This window comes from Aspergillus udagawae (genome assembly GCF_001078395.1).
Source record: "Aspergillus udagawae IFM 46973 DNA, scaffold_2, whole genome shotgun sequence".
Taxonomy (NCBI): Eukaryota; Fungi; Ascomycota; class Eurotiomycetes; order Eurotiales; family Aspergillaceae; genus Aspergillus; species Aspergillus udagawae.
In genome coordinates, this window is record NW_025091265.1 from 44,580 (window position 1) to 57,863 (window position 13,284).

Below are 13,284 nucleotides of genomic sequence, written 5' to 3' on the forward strand. Positions count from 1 at the left end.
ATCTATACAGACGTATTGTTACCGCTTGCGAATCCGTTGCTTTCCCTGCAGAATCGACGAGTATCCTGCCCCGACAAGTTAGCTCTTTTACAATGACAGCTTAGTTGCTTCTCCTTTTCTATTCACTTAATATAAACGCTCTGTAAGTTCGAATATAATAGCTTATTGGTATTTAAACTCATATTTTATAGACATGTGAGAAACAGAAGTAATTTTAATATAAGCAAGAACTTGATACAAAGCTACTCTAAAGCCCTCTTGCTCTGGCTGCTTATGCAGGGATTCACAGTGGTCTAGTTTTTCTCTTTACCTTTGATGGAATGTAACCAATGCGGAGTTACCACATTAAGGAAAGATTATCCAAATCCGACCCATGCGATCGTGTAATGCAGGGTTGCTTGCGCCATATTCTCTTTCCGTCGGACTGGAAAGTGACGGAAAATCGCTTTTGGTCATGGTATGTAGATCAACGCTGTTTGCGTAGACAGTTGTCATACTAGTACCTGTTGCCTTTAATACCCTCAAAGTCCTGGGTACTGGACATTGCGTGATCATCTTCTCTAATTTTTGTTCTTTTTCCTTTTCCCTCTAAAATAAAAAAGAAAAGGAAAAAGAAGGCAACCGGAAAAGACTACAAACTAATTCGCAGACATGCGCGAGCTGCCATATCTCAAGAACAACCCTAGGATCATATTCTTCACGGATTTTGATGGAACTATCACATTGCAAGATTGTAAGAAGCCATCTCTAACCTGGATCTTCGTGATCTTATTACTGAAATCGTACAGGCAATGACTACCTGGTACTGGGCCCCATCTTGATGCAGGGAGCATCCGCTGACGTTTTGAGGTTGACAATCATGGGTTTGGGCTGGACAAGCGCGAGGTGCTGGAGCTGGAACTCCTGAAAGGAAATATAACGTTTCGGTAAGATAAGCGATGCGTTGAGCTGTGCGAAGTGAAACCAGGCAGTAATTAACGGTACCAGGGAGTCATTCCAGACCATGCTTGACAGCGTGCGAATCCCGTTCAACGAATGTCTTCACGTCCTCGAAGAGAACATCCAATACGATCCGCATTTCGTTACATTCTATCAATGGGCACGAGAACATAACGTTCCCATAGTAGTGCTGTCCTCTGGCATGGCGCCCATCATCAACGCCTTGCTGGAGAGACTCTTGGGCAGCAAGCCGGATAACATCTTCGTAGTCGCCAACGACATCGAGCCTCGCAACGGCAAGGATGTCAACATGAATGGTGGCTGGCAAATTTCCTTTCACGATAACAGGTAAGGAAACCCTCATACGGGCAGAGCGTAGGCTTGTCACTGAAGACCTGGACCACATAGCTCATTCGGCCATGATAAATCGCTTGCAATCAAACCTTACGCTGCCCTCAGTGGCAAATCTCGCCCGATATTGCTGTATGCCGGAGACGGTGTGTCCGATCTATCCGCCGCATCGGAAACAGACATCCTCTTTGCGAAGAGCGGGATGGGTAAGTCGGCTCTCCAATACGTGCATGCCATATACGAATTCCTTCGTAAACCAAATGATATCAGTACTGACAGCTGCGCAAGGCCTCGTCCGGTACTGTGAGCAACGTGGAATTCCGTTTGTGCCATTTAATGACTGGGCCTCCATCCTTGCCACCGTGCAGGAAATCTACCAAAACGGATGCAGCAATGACGTCGAGGGCCAGCCTTCTACCCACTGAGCTAGCGAAAAATGAAGGGTATATCCCTGCTGGCCAGACTAATAATGGTAAGCTGGATCCTCTGTCTGCCGAAAAGGCCATACCGAACAATGATACATTGTAAAGCCAATGTATAGATAGTAGTGAGAGAATTATGCCAGATGTGATGCAGCTTTCCTCGCTACATCTTTGTTTCCTACTCGAGTTTGGTAGTGACGATTTAATGTAGTAATGTGCTTGTGAGAAATATCCCGTAGTGGACCATCAAACCACTGAAGTAGAGTTTGCTTCAATAATGCGAAGACAATCGAGCCAATAGGCTATCAACGAATAAGATGCCTACCCCGGAGAACCCGAACAGTGTATCGAGTTGCCGTGTTCAATATTTGCCATATGGGTCCAACAACCAGAGAATCTCGACTTTTGCGTACGTCATTTCCGGCGAGCAGCTCACTCAGAAATAAGCGTGGGGCAAACTCCAACTCCACTCGCTCATATAAATGAGTATTACACCCAGTTCGCTCAATTCCTCACTTGCAGTTAGATCTAACTTTGATACGATCTTTCTACGTCGCAATACAGTGAAACCGCGCTCGTCATGGCGTCTATGGACAAAGTGTTTTCGGGATATCATGCCCGCCAGAAGCTTCTTGAACGGAGCGACAATCCTTTCTCTAAGGGCATTGCCTATGTGGAAGGAAAGTTCGTCTCACCCAGCGACGCCAGAATACCGCTACTTGACGAAGGCTTCATGCACAGTGACCTGACTTATGATGTTACAACGGTCTGGGATGGACGCTTCTTTCGATTGGATGATCATATGCAACGGATCCTGGAAAGCTGCGATAAAATGCGGCTCAAGTTCCCAATTGCACCGAGTACGGTAAAAAATATTCTGGCTGAAATGGTGGCCAAGAGCGGTATTCGGGATGCGTTTGTGGAAGTTATCGTGACACGTGGTCTGACAGGTGTGCGCGGTTCGAAGCCCGAGGATCTATATAATAACAATATATACTTGCTTATTCTCCCATATATTTGGGTGATGGAGCCTGAGAAGCAGCGCCTTGGTGGCAGTGCTGTCATTACAAGGACTGTGCGACGGACACCCCCAGGTGCATTTGATCCTACGATCAAAAATTTACAGTGGGGTGACTTAACAAAGGGACTTTTTGAGGCGATGGACCGTGGCGCTACGTACCCTTTCCTCACCGATGGAGACACCAACCTTACTGAAGGATCCGGATTTAACATTGTCTTGGTGAAGAACGGGGTTCTCTATACTCCTGATCGAGGTGTCTTGCGAGGGATTACACGTAAAAGTGTGATTGACGTTGCGCGAGCAAAGAACATCGACATCCGCCTTGAGGTCGTGCCAGTGGAGCAGGTTTATCACAGTGATGAAATCTTCATGTGCACGACTGCTGGTGGCATTATGCCTATCACGTCGCTTGATGGTAAACCAGTCAATGACGGCCAGGTTGGCCCTTTCACAAAGAAGATATGGGACGGTTACTGGGAAATGCACTACGATCCAGCGTATAGTGTTCCAGTTGACTATGGCAGTGGCTAATGAGAGTGATGAGATTGTCAGAATATCATAACTCATTGCTTGTTGTCCTTGCTTGTGCCCCTTGGTCTTTACATTTTCTTGTTATGTTTCACTGCAGATAGCACATTCACATTATTAGTTAAATAAAATACTGAAGTGTTGTGTCCCTTGCATAGCTGAGATGCGGCTTTGAGATTAGCTCACTTGCGCTGTCAAAGACCCGATTTAGGTATAGAGTGATGCCAGTGCCATTCAGGCCAACGCTCAACCCCATGCGTGCTTTTCAGGATAGTGATGATTGTTGTGTATTGGCCAGTTATCGACAGCCACCCAAGGGATACGTTACCATGGGGTTGAACGCCGGTATCTAAGCTACCCTGAATGGCCATGTGATAGTAGTATCTTATTTTGATTATAACTAGTTTTTGATTATTATGGCTATAGTCCGGGGCCTCACTAGTTAGTTTATCTGAACACAACTTAGATTGGTATATGGCCCATTGAAATATTACGTTAGTGCATAATATCAACTATCACAGATTTGTCAGTGTTTTAAGTGTTGGCTAGCTCCTGAATGATTAAAATAGTATTGAGAAATTAGAATCAGATAATAATTATATCTTCCTTATGCTCTTACGACAGGTTCGATGTCCTTCCACACACTGTCCATCACCTTGGCAACACGCTTCACAATTTCATCGACGTCCTCCTTTTGAACGGTGTACGGTGGGGCCAAAAGAAATTGGTCGCCGTTCCAACCGTCAGCAGCCCCAGTGGCACTGAAAATGCAAATGTCATAGCCAGGTTCAAGTCCTCGAGTCCGGATACGCTTAGCAATGTTCAGTTTCGGATCGAAATGAGCCTTAGTGCCTTTATCCTGCACAATCTCAACGGCCCAAAACAGCCCTCGCCCTCGAACGTCTCCCACGAGAGGGTGCTCTCTAAGATGCAGTTGGAGCTGCTCCCCAAGGTATTCACCCATGCAACGAGCATTCTCGACCAGGTTATTTTCCTGAATATAGCGCTGAGTGGCCAGCGCTGCAATGCAGGTGAGGGGCTGTGCCTGATAAGTTTGTGCGTGAGCGAACATCCCACTGCCTTCTTTCAGGCCACGAATAACACGGTCGTGAACCAATACCGCAGAGATCGGAGCGTATCCTCCGCCGAGGACCTTCCCCACGGTCTGAATGTCCGGGACAACACCATCGTGCTGCCATGCATGCTGCGCGCCGGTGCGGCCGAGCCCGCACATAATCTCATCGAAGATTAGAAGGGCTCCATGGCGGTGACAGACTTCCTTCATGGCTTGTAGATATCCTGGTAGCGCTGCAACACAACCTAGGGCCTGGTAAGGAATGCTATGATTAGGATGCATTCAAAGTGTAAGATCCGGAGTGCCGGACTTACAGTGCCGACCATGGGCTCCACGATAAAGGCACAAACGGTTTCGGGACCAAGCCTTTGGAATTCGTCTTCCAGCTCCTGTTTCAGGCGAGTGACGTATTCTTCAGCAGTTTCCCCTTCCTTCATATCTCGCCAAGGGTGGCATGGAGACACCTTCGACACATTCTTCAGTAAGAGAGGCTCAAAAAGCGTCGTTCTGGACTTTATATCGCCAATGGAGAGTGCGCCAATGGTACAGCCGTGCCAAGAGCCTCGTCGCGATATGAAGTTTAGTCGTGGCGTTCCTGGCGACAGTTCGGCAAAATACTGGTACGCAAGTTTAAGCGCTGCCTCGACAGCTTCAGAGCCTGTACCCCCCGAGATTAGCTTCACCCGAGGGTCTTTTAACGTATCAATGGGAGAGTAGTGCCAAACCGGATCCAAGTATGCAGGCCCGTGACAGCTGTCCGCCAGTAGACTTGACCAGCCAGTCCGCCAGTTCAAGGGCAGGGGCATTCTGGAAATATCCAGGATGACAGTATGTAACCGCAGCCAGTTGGCGAACGATTGCATCTACGACAGCTTTGTTGCCATGACCAATAGCCGAAACAGCAGCCCCGCCTGTCGCATCTAGGACCTTTTGTCCATTTTCGAGAGTAAAGTAAAGGCCTTTAGCAGACTTGACTGTGGGACAAGGACGACTGTCCGCGACACTTTGATATAGGTATGTGTCTTCCTGGAGGGATCCCATGGTGTGAGAAGAGATAGAAAATAGACCTTGAATACTATAACCGAGAAGTTGTATGTACCTTCCCTTTGATCTAGCGATGTGAGTCAAAGGATCTTTAAGTAGAAGTCAGCGTAATAGGTCCGCGTCCAGGTAGTGTACGGGTGGCATCGTGTGAATCTAGACCTTCAATGGATGCGTTGACTTTTCACCTTGTTTTGCAAACGGAAACGGTCTAATCATCTCTAGATACTTGCACTACATGTTCCCGGAAGCAGCTAGAGTGATAAGAGACCTCGGAGACATCCGCACGCCATTCGGCCGGATGAACAGAGTTGACCGATCTAGACTTGCCAATACAAAATTACAAGGTGTGACGGGACGAATCGACGGAGAACCTTTTTTATTTGGAATTAAAGTCGTAAGTTCTGATGGAAACATCAACCTTCCTATGCGCATAAGCTATGTTGGACAGCATCGCAATGGGATTGAGCTACCACAGGCTAAGATACCCCATTTTTATTAATTAGGACGACAAAAGATGCCCACCGCAGCCACCCGTGCTATTTTCATGATTGTGATGACGGTTAGACGCATTATTTCAAAGATGATATCATTTGACAGGTGTCATGAACGGTAGGGGTTACAGTGCTTATCATTATAGGTCCGTTCCGCTTGCGGGCGCTAGATATCTGGTTCAATTAGTGTCAGTGAATAATCCTGCACTCTAATATACACTAATTGAGATAGATAAGGATGCAGGCCCGAGAACCAGATCTAGCCCACCTTACAATGTTCAGAATGACCTCTTCCACCTGTCTTGCCAGGGCTCGGGACTTTACCAGATCGTCTCTGTGAATGTCACAAGTGGCTTCAGTAATGATACGAGTTACTTGGTTTTACTGGGGGCTAATGAATCCATTTTTACCGTCACCGCTGCGAGTGTAAGGTTACAATTGCAACTCTACTATGCTTCCCAAAGTAGGCCACATTTCCTAACCTGCTGTGCGAGAATGACCTCTAACAACCGGAAGCTAACGGATACCACGCGGCCCGCGCCGGCTTAGGCTAGCCGCAAATCGCCAAGCATTTCCATCCCTGACATTTTTCACTTGGGTTGCAGTCTATTTCTCTATTTTGTATCGAGACAGCGAGATCTAATCTAGTCGGCGCTGATCTCCTATGCTTGTGTATTTTCGCTAAAATCTGGAGAGTCTACCAGCGAGCATTAAGAAATGATTCCTGCACTACGGCAGCTCTACAGTTCCAATTTGTCGTCTTTCCCTATCATGTAGGCAATGGGCCAAATTAGTAAATTAGAGCCATAGTTTCCGGTCTAGCATGTAGTGTCTCTTCTAGAACTGCATTTCACATTTCAACAGCAGTAATCTGCTAGCCAGCGGAACCTCCCCAATTTCCCTTTTTTTTTTTTTTTTTCCCGGTGGGGTCGTGTAGAGAATACAGAGCGGGAGCAGCAAATGTCATCTGCACAGAACATACAAATTCCGATAGCGATCAAGAGACTGTATGCATGATAATATCATATTATGAGCAAATGATCGTTGCGATGTAACTGAAAGTAGGTGGAGTCTGACTTTCCCCTGTTTACCCATTCGCTAGATGTAACTCGTAAGAAGCACAATGTCTTTACCGTTCGCCCATGAGGTTCAAAATTGGCAGCAAAGGCACGCGAAGTCAAGGGGTGATGAGTGAAAGAGCAACGAAGCATAAACGTTTTTCTGCTCATAAAATAGGGATGAATGGTGTGGGAGGTGCTAGTGCGTAGGTACTTCCATGGATAACTGGCACGAAATATCCTTAGAGCATGTCTTCTACATACTAGCTGTATCCGTCTTTCCCTCTTCTCTATGGGCCAACCACTAGGTTACTATTTTGGTTGGCAGGTTGTCAAAATGGTTCTTTGGTATGTGCCCCACATGCCTCGTGCCTCCCCCCCAACTGTAACGCGCGAAAGAGGTTGTCTCCCCTAAGAATGGTACCGAATTTACGCACCGCATTCGGCTGTAGATTCCTCATTGGCTTGTGGCTTCGGAGAAATGTCAACTCCGAGATACCCCATGATGCCAGTTCGAGCATATCTCACTCTTGGCAGTACCTTATCCGTGACTGTGATATCTTTGCGTCCTGCAGGCACCGTCACTTTTTTGATCCCGCGCCTTGCATACTCTTGATGTCCCCTGCGAGAAGAGCCGAGCAGAATGTCGCGTAATCCTCCTTCAGATGATCCGACAACGCCACTGTTACAATCGGCTGTGGCGAAACCTATAGCAGGCGCAGATCAGACACTAGGATCACAGGGAGACGTTGATAGTGAACTGAGGTGGAACGAGTCCGTCATTCAGGCATGGCGGGTGCTCGCTACCTTCTTTTGCTTCATTGTGGTCGGTGCGAACGATGGCACATATGGAGTACGTGTAAAGTTCCAAAGCTGTCTTTCAGCCCGCTAACGCATTCTTCTTTCAGGCTCTCGTCCCTTATGTACGTTACCCTCTTTTAGGAATCTTCTCCGATACGGCCTAGCATCTGACGAAGACTACTTTGGCGATCTAGCTTTGTGACTACTACGAATTAGACTATGCCGCTGTATCTGTGGTCTTTCTTTCCCCTTGTGTCGGGTACGTTGCTGCTGCGCTAGTCAGCAATTGGACTCATGAGCACTTTGGACAGCGGGGCGTTGCACTTCTGGGATCGGCATGTCATATAGTTGCCTATGTCGCCTGTTCACAACACCCGCCATACCCAATCCTTGTCTCCCTCTTTGTGTTGGCTGGACTAGGTAATGGTGTGCTTGATGCCGCATGGAATGCTTGGATTGGAGTTATGGCACAGAGCAGCAGGTTGATGGGCATCCTCCATGGCTTCTACGGCCTTGGTGCGGCATTAGCACCGCTGGCTGCTACCTCTCTAATTACCAGTCGTGGATGGCACTGGTATCAGTATTACTATCTCATGGTGGGTGGAGCCACGATTGAGACGGTGACGCTAACTATTGCGTTCTGGTCGGCGCGAGGTACTTCGGCCAAGGTAGAGCATCATCAAAGCAACGGGAACAGAGCCCATACCAAGCTCTCCTGGAGGGAAACGTTGCGCGGTAGCCCCACAATACAGTCGCTAGAGTCAGCGGCAACGTGGATAATCTGTCTATTCATTTTCATTTATGCGGGGATTGAAATCACCCTGGGTGGTTGGGTTTTCACTTACCTTGTCCGCCAGCGAGGCATACCTCCATTCGCGGCGGGTATGGCAAATTTTGCTTACTGGGCAGGGCTAACGTCGGGCCGTGTCCTCCTTGGATTCTTAACTACATACCTTCAAATCGGCCAATACACGGTGATCGTGTACGTGGCAGCTTGCTTGGCTTTCCATTTTGTGTTCTGGCTGGTGGAGGAGACAAAGGTCTCCGTAGCTGCAGTTGCCATGCTAGGATTTTTCCTCGGCCCATTGTTCCCGGAAGCAGTCATTGCTTTGGCACATCGTTTACCCAAGCATTTGCATATCGCAGGTATTGGGATTGCCGTCGCTCTAGGGAGTGCTGGTGGTTGTGTTTTTCCATTCATAACGGGGGCCCTGGCAAAGGTGGCAGGCATCCAAATTTTGCAGCCAATGGTCCTAGGGATGCTCGTTCTTTGCTTATCAAGTTGGATTGTGTTTACATCGATGTCAAGGCGGGAATCATTTCGATAGGCTCCACCGGATGTCATGTATCGGCAATTGATCCATGACCTGGCAGTTATCAACGATTATGTTTCTTATACAGGAGGGCCTTCAGACATGGCAATTTGCTTAGAGATGGCGGTACAATAGGAATGACTACTTCACCCAGATCAATCTCTCCCTCTCCGTATGAACGACCTTGTCCGCTGCGTTCGCGACCGACGCACCAAACACTAAAAAGGTCGTCATCTTCCAGACAGGTTCAGCTGTATTCATGTCATGGCTGGAAATGGCGTCGCTGACATTGTGTACGGAACCCTCAACAGTTCCGGATGATTGCCCATCACCTTGCGGAGACAGGAGCTTAATATTGCTGCAAACCTTAACTTTAAGTTAGCATGAACCAAGACCTACTATGAGGAAGGTATCTGGGTTGGCTACCGTTACTTTAATGCCCAGAGCATCGAAAGCATGTATCCATTTAGTTATAGCCTATTATATACTATCTTTAATTATTCTGTCCTTACTATTTTACTGTCTGTATCATCTTCTCCAGACTTATGGCATATTTCTATTTCTACTAGAGTGACCAATAGTAGCATAGTACCTAGTGCTTATTATATTTACTTAAGTCTACAGGAGTACGCCCCCACTAATAATAACTTCTCTTATGCATCCTGATGTCACTCTGTAAGTATTCACAAAGACTGTTGTACTTCTACCCAGTCAGTCTGAGAATGTCACCATGGAGATGGATAAATGTAAGTAGATTAAGACTTAATGGCTTTATTACTTGCTGATAATTAGAGTAGTTGCTATCTCCCCTGGGATGAACTGACCTTGATATAGCAAGCAGAGCCCGGGAAATGGCATGTCAAGATTGGAAGGGATGCACAAACCATGTGCGCTAAAGCTCCGTTTAACATCTCTCCAAATTTCAAGTGGCAGGGATTATAGTTTTGGCGTATCTGATTTTACCAAGGCAATATGTAAAATAATCAGACATGTTGTAGTGCAAGCAGAGAGGATACTGTGAGATGAATGCCATCTTATCGCCTGGTGATATACTGATCAAGGGCGATTGCATCAAAAAGGCAGCAAATTTAAAACTCAAGGCGTCAACGCTATTAGATAGAGAGCTGTAGAATAGAGCTGCATTGTTCAGGCGGTGCTGGTATAAGTTCTCAGGTAGTTATTACAACACCTCTTGAATTTTGTAAGGAATCCAGCCGGATTCTAAGTTTCGAACAAGGCCAAAAGACCAACATCTAGCATCTTGCAAATCTACACCTATATAGAATCGCCACGGGTAGATTGCTTACAGGCCACCAGAGGTCGGTGCGGGGAGGGATTATCATCTGGGATTCAGATCGGCTTACATCCAGGATATACAACCAGAATGTAGAAAGCTGTCATACCAATGCACTATTTGGTGAACTGTCATACTGCTCTTTCCAATCTTTCTTTCTACTGGTGGGACGCTCTGCGACTTGGAAGGATCCCGAATCACAGCCAGGGCTGGAGGATAGTGAAATGTCCAACCCTCGTACAGGGACCAAGCTATATACTTTCAGCGGGTTTGAAGGCTCCCTGAACATGGTCTTGTTTATGCCCTGGCCCCTTCTCTCTTACTCACTACTCCTAGATCCATGCTGCCTTTGACAATGCCAACTTCAAGAAAATCCAAAGTCTCCGAACCTGAATGGGAACATTACAAGGGGATTATTCGGTCCCTGTGGGAGAAACACACCCTCGCAGAGGTGATGAAAATTATGGCGGATGACCACAATTTCCACGTGACGTGAGTTAGCGTTCCAACGTATGATACTTGACGTGGTTGCTAATAGCGAGTAGCAAAAATCAATTTGGAAAGTGGTTGAAGATCTGGGGGTTCAGAAGGTATAAAACGTCTGACGACTGGAGAAAAGTCGCTACAAAGGTTGAGAAGCGGAGACAAAACAAGAAAAACAGTACAGTCGATAATAAAAACCTCCCTATTCCGCCCGAAACTCTCGTAAAGAGATGTCCCGCCATACTACTTCGACTGAATTGAGTCAAGCCACAAATGGTGAGTACTGGATAGTACCCTGATTAGCACAAGGGTCGATCAATTAAAGTCCACCGCAGCACTGACCCCGGCAACTCCGGAGGGTTTTGCCATATTTACACGTCTTCCAATCAATGATCAATCAATGAGTGTTGAGTCCAACCATGGCTTAGAAGAGGTCGTGACACCTGCAACTGCACGACCGGTTTTCAGTCTCCCTCCAAGCTTTGAAGAACCCAACGCCTTTGGCCAAGAGGAGAACTTGCCAGTGGATGCTGCAATTTTAACGGAACAAGTCCTTCATCTGTCACTGTGACCCGCAGCACTTCTCTCTTTTATCGGAAATGGTATGATCGCGCTCCCTTCCTAACGCAGGATCCTACCAAGCAGTACCCGCTAGGGAGCAAATTGAGCAAGAAATACTGCGTATGCGAGACCTCAGCGGAGAAGGGAATTTTAAACAAGCAAGTGAGGCCTGGGTAGCTTTGCTGCAACGGATCCACAGAGCCGAGACTTTAAAGAAATTTTTCAGCGCCATGAACGATGTATTCAGAGGCGATGCTCTGCACTTTGATCCAGCAGAGCTTCGGTTTGATAAGCCACTATATACCAGCGCGAGATTTGTGGCATACATCGTATTCCTGCTCGAAGCTCCGGCGTCGCGGTTATTCCAGGATCATGAGGATCAGATCAAACCTCTGGCGTTCCTCAAAAAGGCAATACTGTTACTCGAACATTTGATTGACAGGTATTATACGGAAAGGGTCAAGCGAAAGATCATCTCGCGATATGTTGATTATTTCCTGGGGCGCGATCCGCCAGCTATGGTTTCCATTATAAACAACATAATGGCGATATGCAAGTTATGGAAGAGATAGCTACGGCTGGTGTGGAAGAACCTCCCTTGGTAGAAATCCTCAGATGGACACTCGTATATGAGGATTTATGTCTGTTTGTGTCAGCGACAGCCCAGTGGGAGTTGTGGTCGGGGCGGTTGTCGGCTTAGCTGTTGGCGTACCAGATACACCCACGCAGTTGTATGTCTTTGCCTGGAGGCCACTGCAGTCCGCGCCAATAGCAGGATTCCATGAGAGAAAGTCAGCCGAAGTGAAGGTGCCGTATTTGGCGACGCTCTTGTCGCAGGTCTCGATCAGGCCGTCCTGCGTCGGAGAGGGTTTCGGCGTGGCCGTGCTAGTTGGGGTGGTTGCGGTTGGACGAGGCGTGCGATAGTTGGCCTCGACGCACTAGGAGTTACCTACCTTGATGCCAATGCAGACTTCCTTCACTGAGGATTCTGCAATGCACGTTAGCTCGTTGGACTGATTGGGTTTTGATTCAGAGAGTCAGAATAGGAGGGGGAGACGCGCATGTAGGACATAAAGTCCTGATGGGACAACCCCCAGTTGACTTCGAACCATTGGCATATAGGTCTTGTCGCGAGCAGCGTCATATCAGGTACAATCTACCGCGATGTCAGGGTTAACAGGACCATCCTGTCGTCGGCTGAGATGGGCTCGCCAGCGCGGCGCCCAAGAAGAGGAAATATGGTAAAAGAGTTTGCAGAACCATCTTGACGGATCTCCTGGGGATTTGGCTCAATCCACTGAGAGAGATGGGGTTGGCCTCCTCCTTTGAGCTATTAATTATGCTCTCCCGCCATGAAATCTTTCACTGCAGGCCATGGATAATGAACCAGACCATCCCACATACATGCAGGCAACTAAATGATCTGTCAGCACTAAGCTTGTGGCATCAAATGAAGCGATGGCCGCAGTAGTTTAATCACCATGTCTCACAAGTTTCTGTTTGCGAAATTTTGGCAAAATACGCCATTTACTTGAGGTTGCATTGGCGTGCAGGGATGATTACTCCGGTTAACTCTGATGGTCGGGTGATTTTGTTGGTATAGTAGGCCATTGCAGGGGCTCGAGTCCTTCGAAATTCGCCAACAATATTTGAGGACTAATGTTTCTGTTGGAATATTATACCACAATGGATATGAGCCATGAGTACAAAGTCTGGACGCCTTTTTGGCCTAGTAGTATTATTATTCCATATTTTCTACGTCTGTATTCTATCTAGTAAAGCTACCATCTTGTAAAATGATATAATTTATTTTTTATTAAGATAACCAGAAGTCCACTTTGCTGGCGGCAACAGCTATTATGCACTTAAGTAGGCTTACTATTACGCTCAATAATACTGCCAC

At 47.2% G+C, this 13,284-nt stretch overlaps 5 protein-coding genes across 5 annotated transcripts; 4 read left to right on the forward strand and 1 right to left on the reverse strand.

Moving 5' to 3' along the window:
* Positions 1 to 651: 651 nt before the first annotated feature.
* On the forward strand, positions 652 to 1,715 carry Aud_002324 (uncharacterized protein; the record flags this gene model as incomplete). Its single annotated transcript, XM_043287296.1, has 6 exons — positions 652 to 733; positions 789 to 802; positions 850 to 926; positions 988 to 1,287; positions 1,348 to 1,496; positions 1,570 to 1,715. 6 exons carry the CDS (start codon positions 652 to 654, stop codon positions 1,713 to 1,715), a joined length of 768 nt encoding a protein of 255 aa, XP_043143231.1.
* Positions 1,716 to 2,292: 577 nt separating this feature from the next.
* Aud_002325 (aminotransferase class IV) lies at positions 2,293 to 3,264 on the forward strand (the record flags this gene model as incomplete). The annotated part of the gene is made up of 1 exon (XM_043287297.1): positions 2,293 to 3,264. One exon carries the CDS (start codon positions 2,293 to 2,295, stop codon positions 3,262 to 3,264), a length of 972 nt encoding a protein of 323 aa, XP_043143232.1.
* A 604-nt stretch (positions 3,265 to 3,868) lies between these two features.
* On the reverse strand, positions 3,869 to 5,377 carry Aud_002326 (uncharacterized protein; the record flags this gene model as incomplete). Its single annotated transcript, XM_043287298.1, has 3 exons — positions 3,869 to 4,588; positions 4,651 to 4,994; positions 5,062 to 5,377. The coding sequence occupies 3 exons, from the start codon at positions 5,375 to 5,377 to the stop codon at positions 3,869 to 3,871; spliced, it is 1,380 nt and encodes a 459-aa protein (XP_043143233.1).
* Positions 5,378 to 7,572: 2,195 nt separating this feature from the next.
* Positions 7,573 to 8,009, forward strand: Aud_002327 (uncharacterized protein; the record flags this gene model as incomplete). The annotated part of the gene is made up of 2 exons (XM_043287299.1): positions 7,573 to 7,782; positions 7,947 to 8,009. 2 exons carry the CDS (start codon positions 7,573 to 7,575, stop codon positions 8,007 to 8,009), a joined length of 273 nt encoding a protein of 90 aa, XP_043143234.1.
* Positions 8,010 to 11,611: 3,602 nt separating this feature from the next.
* On the forward strand, positions 11,612 to 12,305 carry Aud_002328 (uncharacterized protein; the record flags this gene model as incomplete). Its single annotated transcript, XM_043287300.1, has 2 exons — positions 11,612 to 11,823; positions 12,038 to 12,305. 2 exons carry the CDS (start codon positions 11,612 to 11,614, stop codon positions 12,303 to 12,305), a joined length of 480 nt encoding a protein of 159 aa, XP_043143235.1.
* Positions 12,306 to 13,284: the final 979 nt, after the last annotated feature.